Below are 23,917 nucleotides of genomic sequence, written 5' to 3'. Positions count from 1 at the left end.
GTATAGGCAAAGATTTCTTGGAAAAGACCTCAGAAGCACAGGCAATAAAAACAAAAAATAGACAAATGTGATTACAAATGCTAAGAAGTTTCTGTACTCCAAAGGAAACACTCAACAAAGTGAAAACAAAGGAAACACTCAACAACTGACAGAATGGGAGAAAATATATTCAAACTATGCAACTTATAAACTATTAATACCCAGGATCTATAAAGAGCAAGCACAGAGCCAAAGCAATAAGCCAAGTGATACCCTGCATTCCAGCTAAACCTTAAACTACTTTCCAATAAAACCTACTTCAAAAAGAATAAGGGGTGGCCGGCGCCGCGGCTCACTAGGCTAATCCTCCACCTTGCGGCGCCGGCACACTGGGTTCTAGTCCCGGTCGGGGCGCCGGATTCTGTCCCGGTTGCCCCTCTTCCAGGCCAGCTCTCTGCTGTGGCCAGGGAGTGCAGTGGAGGATGGCCCAGGTGCTTGGGCCCTGCACCCCATGGGAGACCAGGAAAAGCACCTGGCTCCTGGCTCCTGCCATCGGATCAGCGCGGTGCGCCGGTCGCATCGCGCTGGCCGTGGCGGCCATTGGAGGGTGAACCAACGGCAAAGGAAGACCTTTCTCTCTGTCTCTCTCTCTCTCACTGTCCACTCTGCCTGTCAAAAAAAAAAATTAAAATTAAAAAAAAAAAGAAAGAATAAGGGGTGATTATACCTGATGAGCAAATGTCAATGTAGGAACACAGGAAATATGAAGAAGGTAGCATGATGCCTCCAAAAGAACAAAATAATCCTCTAGAATTAGATCCTGAATGGAAGGAAATCTATGAAATGACAGATATAGAATTCAGAATAATGATTGTAAGGCAACTCAATCAGATGCAAGAGAATACATATTAAAGATAAGGAAATCATTGAGTGACACGAATGAAAATATTATTAAGGAGATAAACTTATTAAGAAGAACCAAATAGAAACTTATGAGATGCAATCTTCAATCAGTGACATAAAAATTGGTTTAGAGCCTTTTTAAAAGACTATTTATTTGAAAGGCAGAGAGAGTGAGAGAGAAAATGAATCTTCCATCCACTGTTTCACTCCATGAAAATTAGAGGGATACTATGGATGCATGTGGAGGGTATGGATGTGCATAACTCAGGACCCCAGCAGCCAAGAGCCTCAGCACTTGGCTTGCAGTTTTGGAGAATGAGGTAGGACTAGACTGCAGCAGCCCAAGCCACTGTTGATAAAGCTGCAGGAAGAGCCTGGCGTGAGTATAGCTTGGGTGCCCCATGGGGGACAGTGTACGTGCCAACTCAGAGGGAAAAAAGTGGGGGGCACATTTCTCTCTCCCCAACAACCTGGCACCAGCATCTTGTAATTAGATGAAAGGGAAGGTGCCATTTTGGACATTTGTAATAGCTGCACCACTCATGTGCATGCACCCAGCAACCAACCAAGTGGAGATGCCTAAGTTTGGCTAGGACAATTGATAGGGGGCTGTAGGATCCTTGTGTGCTTGGACTGTGAAAACATGGTGGCTGCATGGTAGAGTGCAAGATATGGCTGGGTCTTCGGGTAGTCACTGTGAGAGGCTCAACACATTCAGGGCTCCCTGATTCTCTGGTGATTGTCATTGCTCCTGGATCCATGCTCACACCAAGGACTGCATGGATCCTTTGTGTGGTTATTATGGCAGTACAAACGAATATTCCACCTGCTGGGGTTAGGGACCAGGCATTGGTCTCCTTGGAGGGGTGGAGGGGAGTGTGAGACTATACCAACAGAGCAAATTAAACCTCCTCTCTGATTTAAAAAAAAAAGAGAAAGCACAGAAATAACAAGAATCATCATAAATTACCATAAAGAGCTATATACCAACAAATCAGGAAATCTATAAGAATGGATAGACTCTTGGACACATACAATCTACCTAATTTGAGCCAAGAAGACATAGAAAACCTGACCAATAATCAAGATAGAAATTGAACCACTAATAAAGACTCTCCCAAAAAACAAAAGCCCAGTACCAGATGGCTTCACTGTTGAATTTCAACAATCTTTTAAAGCACTAATTCCAATTCTTCTCAAACAATTCAAAAAAGGGGGAAGGGAAAGAATCCTCCCAAACTCCTTCTATGAAGCCAGCATCACCTCAATTCCTAAACCTGAAAAAGATACAACAGACAAAGAGAATGACAGACCAACTTCCCTGATGAACATAATTACAAAAATTCTCAACAAAATACAAGCCAAGTGAATCCAACAACATACCAGAAAAATCATTTACCTGGACCAAGTGGGATTTATCCCTAGTATGCAGGGATGGTTCAACATTCACAAATTAATCAATTTGATACATCACATTAACACTCTGAAGAACAAAAACAATATAGTCATCTCAATAGATGCAGAGAAAGCATTTGATAAAATACAACATCCTTTAATAATGAAAACTTTAAGCAAATTGGTTTAGAAGGAACATTCCTGAATGCAATCAAGGCAATTTATGACAAATCCATGGCCAGCATCCTATTGAATGGGAAAAAGCTGGAAGCATTCCCCCTAAGATCCAGATGCCCACCCTCACCATTGCTATTCAATATAGTTCTAGAAGATTTAGCCAGAGCCATTAGTCAAGAAAAAGAAGTCAAAGGGATACAAATTGGAAAAGAAGATTTGCAGATTTCATGATTCTACATATAGAGGATCCAAAAGACTGCACTGAGAGAATATTGGAACTCATAGCAGAGTTTGGTAAAGTGGGCAGAATATAAAATCAACACAGAAAAATCAATAGCCTAGGTATACAGACAATGTCATGGCTGAGAAAGAACTTTTAAGATCAGTCCCATTCATAATAGCTCCAAAAAGAATTAAGTAACTTGGAATAAATTTAACCAAGCATCTCAAAGATCTCTACAATGACAATTACAAAACACTAAAGAAATAGAAGTGGACATTTAAAAATGGAAAAATCTTCCATGTTCATGGATTGATAGAATTAACATCATCAAAATGTCCAAAGTACCAAAAGCAATTTATAGGTTCAGTGCAGTCTCAATCAAAACATCCATGACATTCTTCAAAGATCTTGAAAAAATGTTGCTAAAAACATATGGAAACACAAGAGACCTATAATAGTTAAAGCAATCTTATACAAGAAAAACAAAGATGTGGGCAACATAACACCTGATTTCAAATCATACTACAGGGCAGTTATAATCAAAACAGCCTGGTGCTGGCAAAAAAACAGTTATGTAGACCAATGGAACAGAATAGAAGTGCCTGACATCAACAGATGCATCTACAACCAACTTATCTTTGACAAAGGAACTAAATTAATTCCTGGAGCAAGGACATTCTGTTAAACAAATGGTGCTGGGAAAACTGGATCTCTACATGTAGAAGTACCTTACATTACACAAAAACCCACTCAGAATGGATCCAAGACCTAAATCTACGATCTAATACCATCAAATTATTAGAAAACACTGGGGAAACTCTGCAAGACATTAGATAGGCAAAGAGTTCTTAGAAAAGACCCCAGAGGCACAAGGAATCAAAGACAAAACTGACAAATGGGATTACAGCAAGTTGAGAAGCTTCTGCACAGCAAAAGAAACACTCAGGAAAGTCAAGAGGCAACTGACAGAATGGGAGAAATTAATTACAAACTATGCAACTGATAAAATATTAATATCCAGGAGTGCCTCATTCAAAAGTTCTAGTTCCTCTGCTTCCAATCCAGCTTCCTGCTAATTCATAATCTGAGAGGCAGAAGTAGTCGGTCCCTGACACACACATGGGAGACCAGGGTTGAGTCTGGGCTCCTGTCTTTCACCTGGCTCAGCCTTAGCTGTTGTGGGCACTTGGGGAGTGAACCAGCAGATGGAAGATTGCTCTCTGCTCTCGCTCTCTCTCTGTCTTTAAAATTAAAAGAAATTAAAATTAAAATTAGAGTGCATTAATTAGGATGTTGAATGTAAGGATAGCTATAGAATGTCCATAAAAGGAAAGGAGAACAGAATTTAAATATTTCAATATTAAAAATAAACTATGGATGGGCATTTGGTCTAGAAGTTGCTTTGGAATTCCAAATTAGAATGCCTGGGTTTGAACTCCAGCTATGCTCCTGATTCTACCTTCCTGCTAGCATGTCCCCTGGGAAGCAGCAGGTGATGGTTTAGGCAGCTGAGTCCCTGCCATATGTGGGAGACTCGTATTGAGTTGCTGGCTTCTGGCTTGGCCTGGGCAGCTGTTGTGAGCATTTGGGATGTGAACCATTGCATATGAATCTCTCTCTGTATCTCTCTCTCTCTCTCTTTCCCTGACTCTATCTCTATCTCCCTCTCAAATAAATAAATATATGAGAAAAATTATTTTTAATAAATCAACATTTTATAAAAGAAGACAGTAATTTAGAAAATGAAGGACAAAATGACTGAGTAGTAGTTACAATTAGTAACTACAATTAGTAACTACAATTAGTATTAATTAGTTTTTATTAGTAACAATCTTAAATGTAAAGGAATTAACTTTCCAATCAAGAGTGATTATTAGAATGAACAAAAAAAAATAAGATCCAACTATATGCTATCTAAAAGAAATGCACTATATATCCAAAGATACATGTAGGTTGGATATGACAGCATGAAAAGGATACTCTATGTAAACAGTAATCACAAAAGAGCAAGGTAAATATACTATTATCAAACAAAAAGGACTGTAAACCAAAAAGATTTACAAAAGATAAATAATATATATTATTATTGTCATCATCTTTATTATTATTATATACTAATTGGTTAAATACATCAAGATGATACAATTATAAATATTTATATGCCTTGTAACAGGTCAGTAAAATATATAAAGCAAAACTTTACAGAATTGAAAGAAAAAATATATAATTACACAATAATAATTGGAGATCATGATACCCTACTTTAATAATATCTCAAACAACAAATAAGTAAGGAAGTAGAGAAATTGAAAAAACACAATAAACTAACGAGCTCTAATAGGGATATAGAGAATATGCTATATAACAGCAGCAAAATGCACATTCTTCTCAAAGGCATGTAGAATATTGTCCAGGAGAAATCATATGCTAAGTCACAAAAAAAGTCTTAACAAGTCTAAGAAGAAATTTGAAATCATACCAAATATTTCAACTGACCACAATGGAAAGATGCCAAAAATCAACAGAAGAAAGGAAAACTCACAAATAAGTGAATATTAGCACATATTGAACAACTAAGAGGATAAAAGAAAAAAAATCATAAGGAAAATTAGAAAAATCTTCTAAGTTAAAACAAAAATACAACATATCAAAATTTATGGGATATGGCAAAATGGTACTAACAGGGATGTTTACAGAGATAAATGCCTACACAAAAAAGAAGAAAGACCTCAAATTAACAATCTAACTTTACAACTTAAGAAAATAGAAAATGAAAAAAATCCCTATGAACTGCGTTAAATCTTTTCTCTTTATAGTAATTTAAAAAATACACACAAAAGTGAACTTCACATATTTAAAGTGTAAAAAGAGGAGAAAATAAGAAGACTAGTTCCGGTTGGGGCGCTGGACTCTGTCCCAGTTGCTCCTCTTCCAGTCCAGCTCTCTGCAGTGGCCCGGGAAGGCAGTGGAGGATGGCCCAAGTCCTTGGGCCCTGCACCTGCATGGGAGACCAGGAGGAAGCACCTGGCTCCTGGCTTCGGATCAGCGCAGCGCACCGGCCATAGCGGCCATTTAGGGGGTAAACCAACGGAAAAGGAAGACCTTTCTCTCTCTTTCTCTCACTGTCTAACTCTGCCTGTCAAAAAAAAAAAAAAAAGAACAAGCTATACCCAAAGCTAGTAGAAGGAGGGACATAGAGATTAGAGTAGAGACAAATGGAATAAAGAAAAGAAATATAACAGAAAATCCAAAATACTAAAAGTTGGTTTCTCAAAAAAATCAACAAAATTGAAAAATCTTTCACTAGATGGACTAATGAAGAAATAAAGAAAGTTCAAATTACATAAATCAGAAATTAAAGTAGGGACACCTTATGGGTTGAGTAGGATTTGTCACTCCTGAACTCACACAGCTTTGTTCAAACTCTGATGTTTTAATGTTCATGTTGATGGAGTAAAGAGTAAGGGTTAAGACTTGATCTAATTGTGGTGGCTAGGAAGTGGGGTCAATGGGAGGTTTTGGGTCACTGGGGATGTGCCCTCAGAGGGTGGTTCTCAAGAGATGTTTGATTCTTTCAGTTCAGGTCAGCCTTGGTTCTTCCTCCCCCTTCCTGGCTCACCAGGATAATTGTGCCTCTGCATTTGCCATCATCAGCTGACATCAGATGCCAGAATATGTAACCTCAACTGTAAACTGAAACAAACCTTTTCTTTTCCAGAGAAGTGCTTCTCAGGTATTGAAGTAATGAAAAGTGGACTGGGAGAGGACATTACTATCACTTCTACAGAAATAAAAGGAGATTGATAAAACAGCACTATGAAAAATTATACACAAATTGAATAACCTAAAAGAGAATGATAAACTAGATACATAAGACCTACTGAGACTAAATCATAAATAGGATATCTACATATATCTAATGAGAAGATTGAATCAGTAGCTAAAAAAGCTCCCAATAAAGAAAAGCACAGAACCTGATGGCTTCACTGGTGAATTCTACCAAACATTTAGAGAACTAATCTCAATCCTGCTCAAATCTTTCCAAAATATTTAAAGGGCAGCACTCTTTAACTCATTCTGTTAGCCCAACATTACCTCAACACAAAAGACACTACAAGAAAAGAAAATTACAGACCAATATCCCTTATGAACACTGATGCAAAAATCCTCAACAAAGGAGCCAGCACTGGACATAGCGGGTAAAGCCGCCGCCTGCAGCTCCAGCACCCCATAAGGCACCGGTTCAAGTCCCAGCTGCTCCTCCTCTAATCCCATTCTCTGCTATTGCCTGGAAAAGTAGTAGATGATGGCACCTGTGAGAGAGACCCAGAAGAAGCTCCTGGATCCTGGCTTTAGATTGGCACAGCTCTGGCTGTTGTGGCCATCTGGGGAGTGAACCAGTGCATGGAAGACCTCTCTCTCTCCCTCTCTGTCTCTCTGTCTCTCTCTCTCTGTGTGTGTGTGTGTGTGTGTGTGTGTGTCTGCCTCTGTAACTCTGCTTTTCAAATAAAATAATTAAATCTTTTTTAAAAATTCTCAACAAAATAACAGCAACCTAAATTCAGTGGCAGATTGAAAGGGTTATACATCATAATAAGTGAGCATTATTCCTGGAATACATGTATGGTTCAACATAAGAAAATTGATGCATGTGGCATATAATATTAGCAGAATGAAGGGAAGAAACATGCAATCATTTCAACTGATGCTGAAAAAGCATTTGACAAAATGATAAAAAAAAAGTCACTAAATTGATTAGGAAAATAAAGAAACCATCTCAACATAATGAAAGTCACATATGAAAAACCTACAGTGAACAATCAGATACAATGGTGAAAGACTGAAAGAGGACTCCTTTAAGATCAGGAATAAGGCAAAGAGACCTACTTTCAATGCTTCTATTCAATATAATACTAAAAGCTCTAACTAGAGCAATTATAAAAAGTATGTGTAATGAAATAAGCCAATCCCAAAAAGGCAAATATCATGTCTTCTCTGTTATGTGCTAGTTAATATAGAATAACAAAAAAAATTATATATGAATGAAGCTGACATGATTTGATTATCGTTTTTAGCCCTTGTCTATACTCTTGTGGAACAGTAGTCTTTCTACTTTTTACTTATTGAATATTATTTATAGTGGTGCATTAAGTCTATGATTATAAATTAAATTGAAATTACATTATTGCAAAAATGAAAAAGCTGCAACCAGCGGATATAAACTCTGAAGACTGCTTAGCATTGTTAGAGGGAAAATAAATTTCCTTCTCTTCATATTCTGAAATTCCATTTACAAACTTTTAAAATAGTCAAGACCAGGCTAGAATAAGAAGACAGCCCTAGCTGAAGTGTAAACCAGAGCCCAAGGTCTGACTCCCCCAGAGCCTCGGTGTGGGTGTGAGAGAGGGAGCAGCCCTGGGGCACCCATCTGTGCCCGTCAACGGGAGGAGCTCCTGAGAAAGAGACGACCCTGTCCTGATGAATTCACAACGGCCAACATGTCCCCCAAGTTCTGTGAGGGGTGAATTTGGACCCATCTCCAGAAGCCACTCCGCAGGTGCCGAGAAGTCCAGAAGGCTTTCCTCGCCGTGGAGGGAAGGATGGGTGGCGGTCTCCGGGCCGCGCTCCGCTGCAAGACGAGGCCGAGGAGAACCCCACCCTTCCTCCCCGCCTTGGAAAGGAGCCTCAGCGGCCGCGGGTTTGGCTTCGCTCGGCGCCCAGCTCCCCGGGTGGCTCACCATCTCCGAGTTCTGCCCAAACGAGGAGCTCCAGTTTTTTAGCCCTTCCTTGAGCTCCAAGATGTCCACCACGCCGTCCCCGTTGTGGTCCAGGTCTTCGAAGAGGATGCCGTAGCGTAAGTAATCGTCATTATTCTGGCAGGCCGCCGCGGGCAGCACACAGCCCCACAGCCAGCGCAGCATGGCCGGTCTAGCGCCGACCACGGCGGCCTCGCCTGGGCGCCCCGGCCCCGGCACAGCGCCGCCTGCCGCCGCTCCCACGACGTCCGGGCTGCGTGAGGTGCGCGCCTGCCGCAACTGCCTGGCGGGGGCGCCCGCGCTCAGCTCCGCGGCGGGTGACCACACCCGCGCTGCGGGCTCTCGGGCGCCACCTAAAGGACCGCTAGTGGAACCTCAGTGCACCGCCCCCTGGGGCCTCTGGCAGAGGCGTCACCCGAGAATCGCTGCGCCCTGCTGGCTGGTTCCTAGCAACTTCCGGTGGGGGCTGATGCGGAAGCCCAGGGAAGGCTGGGCAACCAGAGCACGTTCCTCAGGTGGCGTCGAAAGAGCACTCGATGGTCTCGAATCTCTTGGCACAAACTCCTTGCTGAGCCTCTGGGGCTGCGGCAGACGGTGGTGCCTGGAGAAGTTAGTTGCTGGACCTGCTCCTGAACCTCAGCATGCCTCGTGCCTCCGTCCCAGGGAAGGCCCGTGCATTTGGGCCGGGGAAGGGAGGAGTCCCCGCCCTTGTCCTTGTCCCGTGCCAGTGTTGTTTCCAAGATCCCAATGCTCCTTCCCCACCTCCCCTAGCAGGTAAGGCCGCTGTAGTCACAGTTCAGCTGCCACCACCTGCCTCACTGAACTTCCTTGTCACGAGACCCCAGGGACACCTTACAATCTTGGAGGTTATGCAATCCAGGTCCTGTTTAGACACTGCTGACCACTGCCTTCCATGAGGAAACACCTTTTCCTTTGTCTTCCGGGTCACCTCACATTTCTGCCACCCCCTGGCCTCTCGCAGCTCCTTCTCCAGCTCCTTTGTGGGCCTGAGACGTAAAGTTGAGGCCTTGAGGAGTTGCAGCAGATGGCCTTGAGGGTCTGTGGTACTAAGCTAGCTACATAATTTGTCGCTAGTCTGAAGCCTTGTGTCCTCAGTCACTGGTCACATCCTTTGAAAACTTGTGGCACGTTTGACAGGCCCAGACCAGCTCAAGTGATTGGGTCCCTGCTACCAATGTGTCAGACTTGAATTGAGTACTGGGCTGGGCCTCAGCCATTGCAAGCCTTTGGGCATTGAAGCAGTGAACCAGCAGATGGGAGTGCTCTGTCTACCTCTCTGCCTCTAAAAAAAAAAAAACAAAAAACAAAAAAACACCACCTTGGAAATCCTGAATTAATCCAAAAGAGTGTAAAAATAAAAGCAAAAGCAAAATAAAAAAAAATAGTTGGAACAGACAAAACCAGATGTTAAACTTACAGCTAGCCATGGAATTAATTTCATTAAGAATGGCATTCTAAATACCACAATTAAAAGGCAGTGCAAGCAAAACCCAACTACAATAGTCCTCCCCTATGTGCAGTTTCACCTTTTACAGTTTCAATTACTCAGCCCACACAATCACATTCGAAAAATGTCTGAGGATATATAACCCAGCACTTCCACCCTTAGCTTTTTACCCTAGAGACATGGAAGTGTGTCTCAAAAAGACTTAAACAACAATGAGTGCATTTTATTACATGGAAATTATGCCTCAACCAAGTTGAATTTGAACAGTTAAGTAACAGCTATCACTAACTAAAAGTTGAAAAGTTTTCCATAAACACACACTATTCTGTACATTTCAGGTACTTAAAGATAAGAAACAATAGTGGAGTGTCATCAAAGTGCTCACCAGAAAAAAAAACTCATTAAATTTATCATATATGGTTATGTTTCCGTCTCATCACCTAACAACTGGAACAGAGTCTCATTCAGTTTCCCCAGAACTTAGCAGTGTTCTGGACACTTACCCGACATCAGTTAATATGTAATTATTAAATCTATGGACAGGGGCCGGCGCCATGGCTCACTTGGTTGATCCTCTTCCTGTGGCACCAGCATCCCATATGGGCGCCGAGTTCTAGTCCCAGCTGCTCCTCTTCTGGTCCAGCTTTCTGCTGTGGCCCGGGAGGGCAGTGGAGGATGGCCCAAGTGCTTGGGCCCCTGCACCCGCATGGGAGACTGGGAGGAGGCACCTGACTCCTGGCTTCAGATCGGAGCAGCTCTGGCCGTGGCGGCCATTTGGGGAGTGAACCAATGGAAGGAAGACCTTTCTCTCTGTCTCTCTCTCTCACTGTCTATAACTCTACCTGTCAAATAAAAAAAAAAATCTATGGACAAAGTTAGACTCTCCAGAGAAATTTTTTTTTCTATTTCATTTGACAAGCAGAGAGAGAAAGACCTACAGAGTTTTTACCCAGTGATTTTATTCCCCAAATGCCTGTGACAGCCAGGGTTGGGCCAGGTAAAGCTGGGAGCAGGGGGAGCAGGGACCCAAGTATGTAAGCCATCTTCTGCTGTCTCCTAGGTGGCACATGAGCAGGAGAGAGTATTGGAGAGAGGCATGCGGTAAGAGGTACAGGCATCCCAAGCAGTGACTTAACTCACCCCTGAACCACATGCCTACCTCTCCAATGGGATGCTAATTTCACTGACCTTTTTCTATGATTTGGGGTATGTTTGGTAAAGGCAGAGAACTTAAAATCTACAATTTTTGTTTTTGTTTTCACATATCTCATTGTTAACCTCACTGAATTGTAAGATTACCCAGGCTTAGAGCACTAGAGAGTGCTGTTTCAGATGCACATGAGCTTGACTCCCAGCTCTAATGCTCATGCACACCTGAGCAAACTACAGTTGGCCCTCTGCATTCAGATTCAATTAACTGCACATCAAAAATAGTCAGAAAAATATTTCCATCTGTATTACATATGTATGTATTTTCTTGTTATTCCCTATACAGTGTAACTGCTATTTGCATATTAGTCATTGTAAACAATCTAGAGATGAATTAAAGGATATGAGAGGATGTGCACACATTATATGCAAATACTATGCCATTTTATAGAAGGGATTTGAATCTCCATGAATTTTGGTACCTGCAAAATCTTCTGAAACCAATCCCTATGGATACTAAGGGATTATTGTGCTTAATTTTTCTAAGATTTCGTTTTCACACTTGAACATAGGGGTAATAATATTACCTACTTTATAGGATCATTATAAAAGTAAGTAAAATAAGGATGTAAAGTGCATAAAATACACGATGTAAAGAGCTTATAACTGGCCAATGGTAAAAAGTTTGCTATTATTGCTATTTCCTTTATTAGAAATCATATCCTTAGAGTAGGCAATATGGAAATTTTCTTAGTAGACTATTTTGATACAATAGTATCAATTGTTTAAAAATAACTCCAGGTGCAATGGCAGATACAGTAGATTGGCACTTCTGATCCTCACTCTTCTATTTGGAGATCATGTTCAAAAGTACATTTCTAAACTCCTTTGAAGCTAAGGTTCTGTGTGAAAATTAGATTCCTCCAATTAGATACATTACATAAAATGTGGTGAGAGGGAAAAGTAGTGTAACAGCTTCCACTGGCTGTATCAGCCAGGATACAAGGTCATGCAGATGAGTTTATACCAGCTTTAGTGCCTGGACTCAATATTCCAATGTTTACTCACCAACATCATGGATATTTTAAAGCAGATTTGACAATAGTGGTGGCAACTAAAGTCACTGAAGTTTTCATTGCAGCCATGTTCATTAGTCTAGTGTTCTAGTTCATTAGTCTAGTCTATTTTGTTTTTCTGAAAAGGGCCAGACAGAAAATATTTTAGCCCTGGATGGTCCCATCTAGTCTCTGTTTATCCCTCTTTGTTTTTCTGTCTTCACTGTATCACCATAAAAGGAATATTTAAAACAACAAATCCTCAAAAGACACAATTAAGAAAGTTAATTTCAAGACATAGACTGAAAAATCCACAATGCATAATGTTTTAAGAAGTATTTATTTGAAAAGCAAAGTTACAGAAAACAAGAGAGAAAGAGAGAGAGAATCTTCCATCAGCTAGTATACTCCCTAAATGGCTGCAATGGCCAGGGCTGGGCCAGGCTGAAGCCAGGAGCCAGGAGCTTCACCCGGGTCTCCCACATGGAGGGAAGGGGCCCAAGTATCTAGTCCATCCTCTGCTGCTTTCCCAGGGGCATTACAACAGAGCTGGATCAAAAGTGGAGCAGCCAGGACACAGACCAGTGCCCATACGGGATACCATCACCATAGGCAGCGTAGTCCACCACACCCCAGTGTAAAAATTTTAAGAATGCATATAAATCACTAGGAAATAGGGGTGGGAGGGTGGCTATGGGGAGAAGAACCACTATATCCCTAAAGCTGTACCCATGAAATTTGTAGTGATTAAAAAAAAGGTTTCTAAAAAAAAATCACTAAGAAAAAAGCAAATGACCCCTTAAAAGTTAGAAAAGACCAGGGGTGGACATTTGGCACAGCAGCCAAGATGCCACTTGGAACACCCATGTTCCATAACAGATTAGCTCAAGTCCTGGCTCTTCCCCTTCCAATCCAGCTGCCTGCTAATGCACCTTGGAAGCAGCTGACGACAGCTCAAGCATTTGGGTCCCCTGCCACCCACATCGTAGACCCAGATGGAGAGCCAGCCAAGATCCCTTGGCCTCAGCCTGGCCTAGCCCTGGCTGTTGCCTGCATTTAGTGAGTGAACCAGCAAACAAAAGAACTCTCACTGTCTCTCTGCCTTTCAAATAACATGAAAGCAAATTTTTAAAAGTAACTTTAAAAAGGTATCAAAAAACTTGGAACAGGTACTTCACTATAAATAATATCCAATAACTTTTAGTTTTTAATTTTTTAAAAAATATTTATTTATTTTGAAAGTCAGAGTTACACAGAGAGAAGGAGAGACTGAGAGAAAGATCTTCCATCTGCTGGTTCACTCCCCAGATGGCCACAGTGGCCAGTGCTGAGACAGGCTGAAATCAGGAGCCAGGAGCTTCACACAGTTCTCCCTTGTGGGTGGCAGGGGCCCAAACATTTGGGTCATCTTCCACTGCTTTTCCTAGGCCTTTAGCAGGGAACTGAATTGAAACTGGAGCAGCTGGGACACAAACCCATACTCTTGTGGGTGCCAGTGTCACAGGTGGTGGTTTTACCTGCTATACCACAATGCCAGCCTCTCCAATGACTCCTTAACACCCATTTAACATGTGTTTTATAAGACAGCTGGGTCCCAGAGATTGTAGCTATGCTCTAGCCCCAGGAATTCTGCAAGTCTGATAGTCTTGAATAGTAATTTATCACTGATAATAACAGTCAAATTAACTTCTATGTTTTCTGAAACGTAAAACTGCTTGTTCAGACTCTGTTTATTTAATAATTCAGAAGGGACCTTTGAACTTTTCTCTACCACCTGTTCCTAAAGGTAAGGTGACCTCTAACACAGTTGAATTCTATTAATATAATTTGAGAATATTTTTCTATCTCATTTGAATTCACATAGCTGCCTATCTTGTAGAAGGATGGATAAATATACTCACATTTATGATTGAATGCCAAATAGGAATAAGAAGAAATGAAATAAAATTACATGTATCAGCATAGATCAACAATATTAAGTGAAAAAAGCGATTTGTATAAAACATATATAATAATTATAATTTATAATTATGGATACATTCATATGTAGAAAAATTGACATGTGCATAGGAACAAAACACAGTAACTTCAGGATGATTACTTTAGAAAAGAGGTAGGAAGCAGAATGACAGAAAAGTAGTATAGTGAGTACATGAGAGCCTGATTTATTATTTTCTTAATCAAATGCTACATAGTTAATTTTTAAGCATAAAGATAAAACCAATTTACATTTTTAGTCAGAATAGCAAAAACTGATCATTTACTCATTCAATAAATGAGAGAGATCAATTCAACAATAAATTCCTCCAATCTCAAATGTCTGTTTTGATGATGTTATTTTCATAAATACTCCACAACTTAGAATGTTTGAATTTATTTAACCAAGTCAGAGAACATAAGCCAAAATTTTATTTAACAAAAACCCAGTCCCAAAAGTTAAGGAAACTCATAGGAAAAAATCAAGACAGATACATGAGGGAATCTGTAGCTGTGGTAATCTTAAATTAAATGTCAGATTTGGGAGTGTTTTTAATTTATCTCATCAGCAACAAGACAGAAGACTTTGTCTTCTAAATATTGAATGGGGGTGGCATGTGCATTTTATAACATCTCATTGTGGCACTCAAATATTTAACTATAGTCAGCAACATTTCACATTTTTCGCCATCCCTTTCCTTTAACTTTGAAGCTTGGAAAAATAGTGATTTTATATGTGTGTGTATTTCTTTGTATATGAATAATATCTGTAAATTTATACACATACATATATCTAACATGTTAGTATGCACATATATATGTAAACAAGGTGATTTCAAAAAGTTCATACAAAAGTGGAACTAAAAGATAAGTTCATGGACAGGCATTCAGTGCATTAGTTAAGACACTGTTCAGGATGCCTGTAACCCACATCCTAGTGCCAGCTAGTTCAAGTGCCAGCTCCACTTCTGATTCCAGCTTTTAGCTAAAATGCATGCTGGGAGCCATCAGGTGATAGCCCATGTACTTGGGTCCCTGCCACCCACATAAGGGACCCAGAGTGAATTCCTGGCTCCTAGCTTCAGCCTGGCCAACGCTTGGCTGTTGCAGACATTTGGAGAGTGAACCAGCAGATGGAAGACCTACCTATCTCTCTCTTTCTCTCTCTCTCTCTCTCTGCCTCTGCCTTTCAAATAAATAAATCTTAAAATTAAAAAAAAAAAAAGAAAATCACACTTTATCCAACTGGAACTAAAGCAGACATAGCCTACCAAACATCCAAAGACACATCTTCACAGAAAAGCCTTCAAACCATGACAGTCTGCCTTTAACAGCAATAGACAACTTCTATCAGATGCATAAATATCAATGTGTGGACACATTAACTATGAACAAGCAATGCAATATAGTACCCCCAAAAGGAACATAATAATGCTTTGGTATCAAATTTAGTTATCAAAATCCAAAGAAAGGGAAACTGATAACGAATCTAAAAGAATAATTATAAGAATACTCAAAGAGATACAAGAGAATACAGATATATACGTAAATGAAATTGGGAAATATGCATGATATCAAAGAGAAATTAATTCCAAGATTTACAGATCATAAAAAAGAATCAGTATATTCCAAGATGGCAGAATAGGGAGCAAGCTTACTGCTCTAGTCTAGGAGAAAAGTTAAAAAAAAAAAAAAGTAGAGAGAATGCAATCTTGGGGAAGAGTTAGAGAGAAAACTGCAGAGGAAACTCCACACAGATTAGAGGGACACTGTGGATCCACATGGAAGGTGTGGATGCGCACATCTCAGGACTCCAGCAGCCAAGAGCCTCAGCACCAGCTTTGAAGAGTGAGGTAGTATCAGACAGCAGCAGTCTGAGCCACTAGCAACAAAGCTACGGGAAAAACCTGGCATGAGTCTGGCTTGGAGCCCTGTGGGAGACAGTGTACCTGCAGAACTAGAGGGGAAAATAAAAGGGGGGTGAGGCATGTATCTCTCTCCCTAACTACCCAGCTCTGGCGTCTGGTACAAGCTGAGAAGAGGGCAGGGGCCATTTTGGACATACGTAACAGCTGCATCAGCTTGAGTAAGCGTGCCCGGCAACCAGCTAAGAGATACCTGAATCTGGCTGGGAGACTGAAAGGAGGCTGGGCGCTTGAGACTGTGGGAGCCTTTTGTGCTGGAACTGTGAAAACACTGTCACCATGTGGGAGGGTGCAGGGTGTGAATAGTCACTGTGGGTAGCTCCACACGCTGAGGGCTCCCTGAATGCCTGCTGAGTCATTGCTGTGGGATCCATGCTCATACTGAGGACTGCACAGATCCTTTGTGTGGGTCTTGTGGCAGTGCAGATGAATAGTGCACACAGTGGAGCAAGCACCCGGGCATTGGTCTCCTTGGAAGAGAGGAGGTGAGCATGTCACTTCACCAATAGAGCTGATCAAACCCTCCACTCTGGTTAAAAGAAAAAAAAGATTTACTACACCCAGCTTGTGTGTCACCTTGGACACTCCCCTCACCCAGGAGATCTGAACAGAGCTACCAGGCTACACCCAGCACATGGCTCTGTATATTCACTAAAAAAGGAGATACCACTAAGCCACAGAGGTATGTTCAAAAAATAAGAACCATCACAGGGGAAAAAAAAGAACTCCACAAATGCCTAAAAATAAATGCAGAAATTCAAGAAACAAGAGTTACAAAAATAACATGATGCCCCCAAAGGAACACAAAAACAATTCAATACTAGAAAGTGACGATGAAATGGTTGAAGAAATGCCAGAAATGGAATTCAAAAAATTGATCATGGGATTACTTATAAGTAACCAGAAGCAACTCCATGAATTAAAGAAATCCATACATCACATGAATGAAAATTTTTCCCATGAAATTGAGATTTTAAAGAGAAACCAAGGGGCAGGCGCCATGGTGTACTAGGTTAATCCTCTGCCTGCAGTGCCAGCATCCCATATGGGCACCGGTTCTAGTCTTGGCTGCTCCTCTTCCCATCCAGCTCTCTGATGTGGCCTGGGAAAGCAGTGAAGGATGGCCCAGGTGTATGGGCCCCTGCACCCACATAGGAGACCAGGAGGAGGCACCTGATTCCTGGCTTCGGATTGGTGCATAATGATGTCCATTATGGCCATTTGGGGGGTGAACTGGCAGAGGAGGACCTTACTCTCTGTCTCTCTCTCTGTCTGTAATTCTACCTGTCAAATAAATTTAAAAAAAAGAGAGAGATAAATCAAAATGAAATATTAGAAATGAAGAATTCAGTAGATCAAATAAAAAATGCAGTGGTAAGCCTGAACAACAGACTCCGTGAGGCAGAAGAAAGAATACATGAAATCTCTGGAAAATTTTATAGTCAGACCAAAAAAAAAAAAAAAAAAAAAAAAAAAGAAAGAAAGAAATTAGAAAACTAAAAAACAGTGTTAGAAATTTATGGGATACTATCAAATGACCCCAACAAAGAGGGTCTTAGGAGTTCCTGAAGGCGTGGAAAGAGAGAATGGATTATAACGCCTTTTTAGAGGTACCTTTTCTCTGAAGGGAGGAGAGAACTTCCACTTTGACTATGAACTTGTCTGAATAAGATTGAAGTTGGTGAACTCAAAAGGCTTCCATAGCCTTGGCAACTCATGACTAGAGCCTAGGGAGATTACTGAGGCCATAAGCAAGAGTGTCAAATTGTTAAGTCAACAGCAGGAGTCACTGTGTACTTACTCCTCATGTGGGATCTCTGTCCTTAATGTGTTGTTCAATGTGAATCAATGCTATAACTAGTACTGAAACAGTATTTTACACTTTATGTTCTGTGTGGGTGCAAACTGATGAAATCTTTACTTAATATATACTAAATCAATCTTCTGTATATAAAGATAATTGAAAATGAATCTTGATGTGAATGGAATGGGAGAGGGAGCAGGAGATGGGAGGGGTGGGACTGGAAGGGAAGTTATGGGTGGGGGGAAGCCATTGTAATCCATAAACTGTACTTTGGAAATTTATATTTACTAAATAAAAGTTAAATAAATAAATAAAATGGGAAAAAATAAGGCCTTTTTAGTGAAATAATTATGAAAACATCACTATATTTGGAAAAAGAATGGGACATCTAAGTACAGGAAGCACATAGAATTATTAATAGACATGAGCAGAAAAGATCTGCACCACACACATTGTAATCAAACCGTCCACAGCAAAACATAAAGAAAAGATTCTAAAATGTGTATGAGAGAAACACCAGATTACTTTCAGAGGATCTCCAATTAGACTCACAGCAGACTTCTCATCAGAAAACTACCAGCTAGAAGAAAATGGAAAGATATATTCCCAGTCTTAAGAGAAAAAAAAAATGTCAACCCAGAAAACTGTACCCTGCAAAGCTCTTATTTATAAATAAAGGTGAAATAAAGCCACTATGGAAGACAATATGGAGATACCTCAGAAATCTGAATATAGAACTACCATATGACTCAGCCATCCCACTCCTGGGAATTTACCCAAGGGAAATGAAATCAGTATATGAAAGAGTTACCTCTACCCCCATGTTTATTGCAGCTCAATTCACAATAGCTAAAATATGGAATCAACCCAAATGTCCATAACCTGAATACTGGATAAAGAAATTATGGGATATGTACACCATGGAATACTACACAGTGGTAAAAAAAAATGAAATTCTGTCATTTGCAAAAGGAATGCAACTGGAAAACATTATACTTAGTGAAATAAGCCAGTCCCTGTGCCGGCCTGCGGCACAACGAACTGGGTTTTCCTGAAACAGAGAGTGGGAATTCGGGGACAAGGACGCAAAGAATGGAGCCAAGACAAGTCCTGATCAAGGCTTGTTTATTGAACAAATCCAGTAGTATTTAAACATGACCAGTTGTTTACAAGAAGGAGCACAAAAGATTTACATATCAAAAAGGCTTTTAAGGTTACAATAAAACACTTAGGTGATAAATGCAGGTTTCATGTGTGACTGATTATCTATATTATCTCTTGTGAGAGGTTTAGGTTCTTCCTGCCTCTTCCCGGAATCTCCCTAGCCTAATTGTGCCGGAAGTCTCCATTCATATGTTTAAGTGTAAACAAAGGGAGAGACTACCTGTGGCTGCCCACAAGTCCCAAAAGGACAAATATTATATATCCTCCCTGATCTGCGATAACTAATAGAGCACCTAAAAGGTAATCTATAGAAATGAAATTGGGGCCAGCATTGTGGAGTAGCGGTTAAAGCCACCGCCTACAGTGCCAGCATCCCATTTGGGTGCCGGTTCAAGTCCTGGCTGCTCCACTTCCCATACAGCTCTCTGCTATGGCCTGGGAAATCAGTAGAAGATGGCCCAAGTCCTTGGGCCCCTACACCTGCGTAGGAGACCTGGAAGAAGCTCCTGGCTCCTCGCTTCGGATTGGCACAGCTTCAGCCATTGCGGCCAATTGAGGAGTGAACCAGTGGACGGAAGACCAACCGACCTCCCTCTCTCTCTCTCCCTCTCTCTCTCTCTCTGTAATTCTGACTTTCAAATAAATAAATAAATCTTTTTAAAAAAGGAAGAAATGAAATTGAATCTTTGAGAATCAATGACTTCCAATAGCCCTTGTCCAGACTGTTGAGCAACATTCTTTTTTCATACTATTTGTTACTCTTTACTTAGCAAAGAGTTAATTGTATGTAGAGTTAATTGTATGTATATAAAATTAATTGAAAATAGATCTTAGGGCCGGCGCCGCGGCTCACTAGGCTAATCCTCCGCCTAGCGGCGCCGGCACACCGGGTTCTAGTCCCGGTCGGGGCACCGGATTCTGTCCCGGTTGCCCCTCTTCCAGGCCAGCCCTCTGCTGTGGCCAGGGAGTGCAGTGGAGGATGGCCCAGGTGCTTGGGCCCTGCACCCCATGGGAGACCAGGAAAAGCACCTGGCTCCTGGCTCCTGCCATCGGATCAGCGCGGTGCGCCGGCCGCAGCGCGCCGACCGCGGCGGCCATTGGAGGGTGAACCAACGGCAAAGGAAGACCTTTCTCTCTGTCTCTCTCTCTCACTGTCCACTCTGCCTGTCAAAAAAAAAAAAAAAAAAATAGATCTTAGTAAAAAATAAAAATGGCAATAGGAAACAGAAGAGGAAGTGGGGGGTACAGTGGGAAGAATCACTATGTTCCTAAAGTTGTATTTATGAAATGCATGAAGTTTATATTCCTTAAATAAAAGGTTTCTGGGGCAAAAAAATAGAAAATATATTGCCAGAGCTCCCCCCTCAAAAGAAAAGAAAATGGAAACTCTAGCTGCCTGTTTTGATTGGTTTATTTTATGTATATATGTTCAAATATTGCACTGTAACCCCCAAAACATACAATTATTATAATCAAAAAATTTTTAAAGATTTTATTATTTAATTGAAAGAGTTACAGAGAAGGAGAGCCAGATGCAGATAGAAAGAGCAAGACAGAGAAAGGGAGATCTGCATCTGCTGGTTCACTCCCCAAATGGCCACAATGGACAGGGCTGGGCCAGGCCGAAGACAGGAGCCAGGAGTTTCATCTGAGTCTCCCACATGGGTGCAAGGGTCCAAACACTTGGACCATCTTCTATTGCTTTCCTTGGCACATTAGCAGGGATGTGGATCAGAAGTGGAGCAACTGGGATTTGAATGGGCACCCATGTAGGATGCTGACACTATAGGTGAAGGCTTAATCTTCTGTGCCACAGCGCCAGCCCCAGTCAAAAAATTTTGAAGTCAGAACACTTCCCAAAACCCAAGAATGTGGAAAACACATCACAATATTTCCAACCTATGCCATATTTGCTACTCATATATTTTATTCTTAAAATGAAGAAAAAATAAGTGGCAAAAATACTTTACTATTCATCCTTCATATAAGCTTAGGATTACAAAAGCTAGTTCAAATCAGTGTTTCTTTATTAAAACCTAACAACTTAAAAGCACAATAAAGTACTGAATAAATATGAGGAACTAGTTAAATAGTTTTCCTGCCTTAAAAAAACACACACAGATTTAAAGTACAAGAGTTCTTAAATTTTTCTAAAACGTATCATTCACATTGGTGGCTTTCTTGTAAAGTTTTTAATATTCAAAAGGAGAATAACATGAGCAAGTCCATATCTACAAATAAGCATTCTAGGTAAAGGAGCACTAGATCACTATTACTCCATTCACAACATTCATAGGAGACCGAAGTGTTCTGACGCCATGAAATTCTGTTTAGGAGCTTCCATATTTTGTTTAACTTAGACAAAGGAAAAAAAGAGGCTCAAACTCCAATGTTTTGCTATTAATTATAATTTTAAATGTGTTGATTTTCTTGTAATGCTTTCAAATAGATTTAAAATATGCACTTAAAGCTTTGAAATGGTAGCTTTTTAAAATAGAAAGTTCTGGGGCTGGCGCTGTGGCGTAGTAGGTTAATCCTCCGCCTGCAGTGCTGGCATCCCATGTGGGTGCCAGTTCCAGTCGCGGCTGCCCCTCTTCCGATCCAGCTCTCTACTATGGCCTGGGATAGCAGTGGAAGATGGCCCAAGTGAATGGGCCCCTTCACCGCATGGGAGACCGGGAGGAAGCTCCTGGCTCATAATCAGCGCAGCTCGGGCTGTTGTGGACATCTGGGGAGTGAACCAACGGAAGGAAGACCTTTCTCTCTGCCTCTCCCTCTCACTGTCTGTAACTCTACCTGTCAAATAAGTAAATAAAATCTTAAAATAGAAAGTTCTGAAAAGTTTCAAAATCGTTCAACTGCGTATCATAAAATTATATTAGGTCATATAATTAGATTATATTCAGTAATAGAAACTTAAATACATAGTTCTGTGCTAATTAAAATTTAAAGAAACTTGAATAGATATTATAAATATTTACGATTTTGATGCATACATAATCTATAATTGTTGCTTACATAAAATTAAAATTCAATATTTAAGTCTAACTTGTTTATCTTTTTATAAAATGGATATAACATCTTTTCATAAATACTCTTGGAATTTAAGGAAAAAGATTAATTTATGATTATAAGCAAATAGAAAGATAACAATTTAAGATTTCATTTCTAAAATATTCCAAGGAATGGTTTTATTGACTCATAAACCACACAGTTTATACATACTGAGGGAAGCAATTTTAAGAAATTTGGAGTCATGCCTCTGAAAAATCCTGTCACTCCACTCCTTTTATAAATTTCAGAAAAGCAGCTGATCATATTTAGCTTGGGGACTCCTAGTACAGGTAGAGAATGAAAGGAAAGGAAATAAACAATTAATTTACATTTTGGCTTTCTTTTTCATTTCTTTAAAATGTATTTGATTTTTTAAATGACACATTAGAATTATATGTATGTGGTACCATGTAATGTTGCTACACATATATATACAACATAATGTTCCAGGTAAATATGATATTTTAGCTTTCTTTCAAGCACTGACTAACATGCTATAATAGATAATAAAATATTATTAATTAAATTCTCTTAGAAGCAGCCCCAACAGAATTTATCTGGTCCAACATAGCATATAATTAGTGATTGTGATAGAAATAACACTACTATTTCATTGTTTTTCCTTTTAGGAACAAAATCTGCCCACTAGTTGTAAGATTTACTTATAAATATTGTAGACCTTAACAATAAAAAAAATTCCCTAGACACATGGAGGTACCTTTATTCAACATCTCATGTCTTAGGAATATTCCATCTCAAAAACAAATCAAATATGTTTCTCATTTAATATTTCTTTTCTCAGGAAATGGCTCCATGATTTATCTAACTTTTGAAGCTGAAAACCTAGAATGCATTCATGACATTCCCCTTTCTCTCATCATGCAGTTTTACCCTCTACATATCCCTCAGGGGTAGGTGTTTGGTGCAGTGGTTAAGATACCACTTGCATCCCACAGTGGAGTGCCTGGATTCAACTCCTAGCGCTGTCTGATTCCAACTTCCTGCTAACACATACCATGGAAGGCATGATGTGATAGCTCAAGTACTTTGGTCCCTGCCACCCATTTGAGTGACCTGAGTTGAGTTCTTGGCTCCTGTCTTTGGTCTGTCATAGTCCTGACTGTTGAGGGCATTCGGGAAGTGAACCATGGATGGAAGATCCAACTCTCTTCATTCATTTTCCCTCTCCCTCTCCCTCTCCCTCTCCCTCTCCCCCTCCCCCTCTCTCTCTCCCTCTCTCTACCTTTCAAATAAATGAAAATGCATACATAAATATCTCTCAAATCCACTTGTCTCCACATCCACCCAACCCTCCAATCTCCAAACTACCACCATATCTTGCCTGGACTATTGTAACAGCTTTTCACCTACACTTACAAATTTATTTTTGTTTTTATTTGAGAGGCAGAGAGATAGAGACAGAGTTGGGAAGAAAAAGCTCCCATCCACTGGTTCACTTCCCAAATGCCTGCAATGTCTGGGGCTGGGCCAGGCTGAAGCCAGGAACTCAATCCAGGTCTCCACATTTGGCCAGGAACCCAACCTCTTGGGTCATCACTGCTATCTTCTGGAGTCCAAATTAGGAGGAAACTGGAGTCAATAGTCACAGCCAGGAGTCCAATCCTGCCTCTTTAAATATTTAATTCTACATCAGCCTTCAGTTCTCACTTCAAACAGTACTTCCCCAAGAGTCTTTCCACATTGCCTCAGATACCTCTCTTGGCACTCTGAGAACCCTATTTCTTTGTGGCTCTTACCACATTTTGCAACTCTGTATTTCTGTAAACATTTAATTAATATCTATCTTTCCTATTAGACTATCAATCCCATAAGAGCAGAGACCAATGTCTTATTTTTGCTCACTCAAAAGCTTTGTATCACCAATGGC

General features: G+C 40.5%; 2 protein-coding genes across 2 annotated transcripts in view; both read right to left on the bottom strand.

Moving 5' to 3' along the window:
* LOC100344835 (mitochondrial adenyl nucleotide antiporter SLC25A24) overlaps positions 1-8,649 on the bottom strand; it is a 74,247-nt gene extending 65,598 nt beyond the window's left edge. The window contains exon 1 of the mRNA XM_002715453.6: positions 8,416-8,649. Coding sequence (XP_002715499.1) covers positions 8,416-8,598 — 183 coding nt within the window. The 5' untranslated portion in view covers positions 8,599-8,649. The remainder of the gene's footprint in view (positions 1-8,415) is intronic.
* A 6,881-nt stretch (positions 8,650-15,530) lies between these two features.
* Positions 15,531-23,917, bottom strand: part of LOC100344331 (mitochondrial adenyl nucleotide antiporter SLC25A24) — a 55,745-nt gene continuing 47,358 nt past the window's right edge. The window contains exon 10 of the mRNA XM_089299392.1: positions 15,531-15,571. Within this exon, the coding sequence (XP_089155518.1) occupies positions 15,531-15,571 (41 nt within the window). The remainder of the gene's footprint in view (positions 15,572-23,917) is intronic.

This window comes from Oryctolagus cuniculus, chromosome 7 (assembly GCF_051225735.1).
Source record: "Oryctolagus cuniculus isolate XC-2025 breed Fujian yellow rabbit chromosome 7, ASM5122573v1, whole genome shotgun sequence".
Taxonomy (NCBI): Eukaryota; Metazoa; Chordata; class Mammalia; order Lagomorpha; family Leporidae; genus Oryctolagus; species Oryctolagus cuniculus.
Note: the sequence above shows the minus strand (reverse complement) of the source record. Positions and strands in the feature narration are given on the sequence as shown.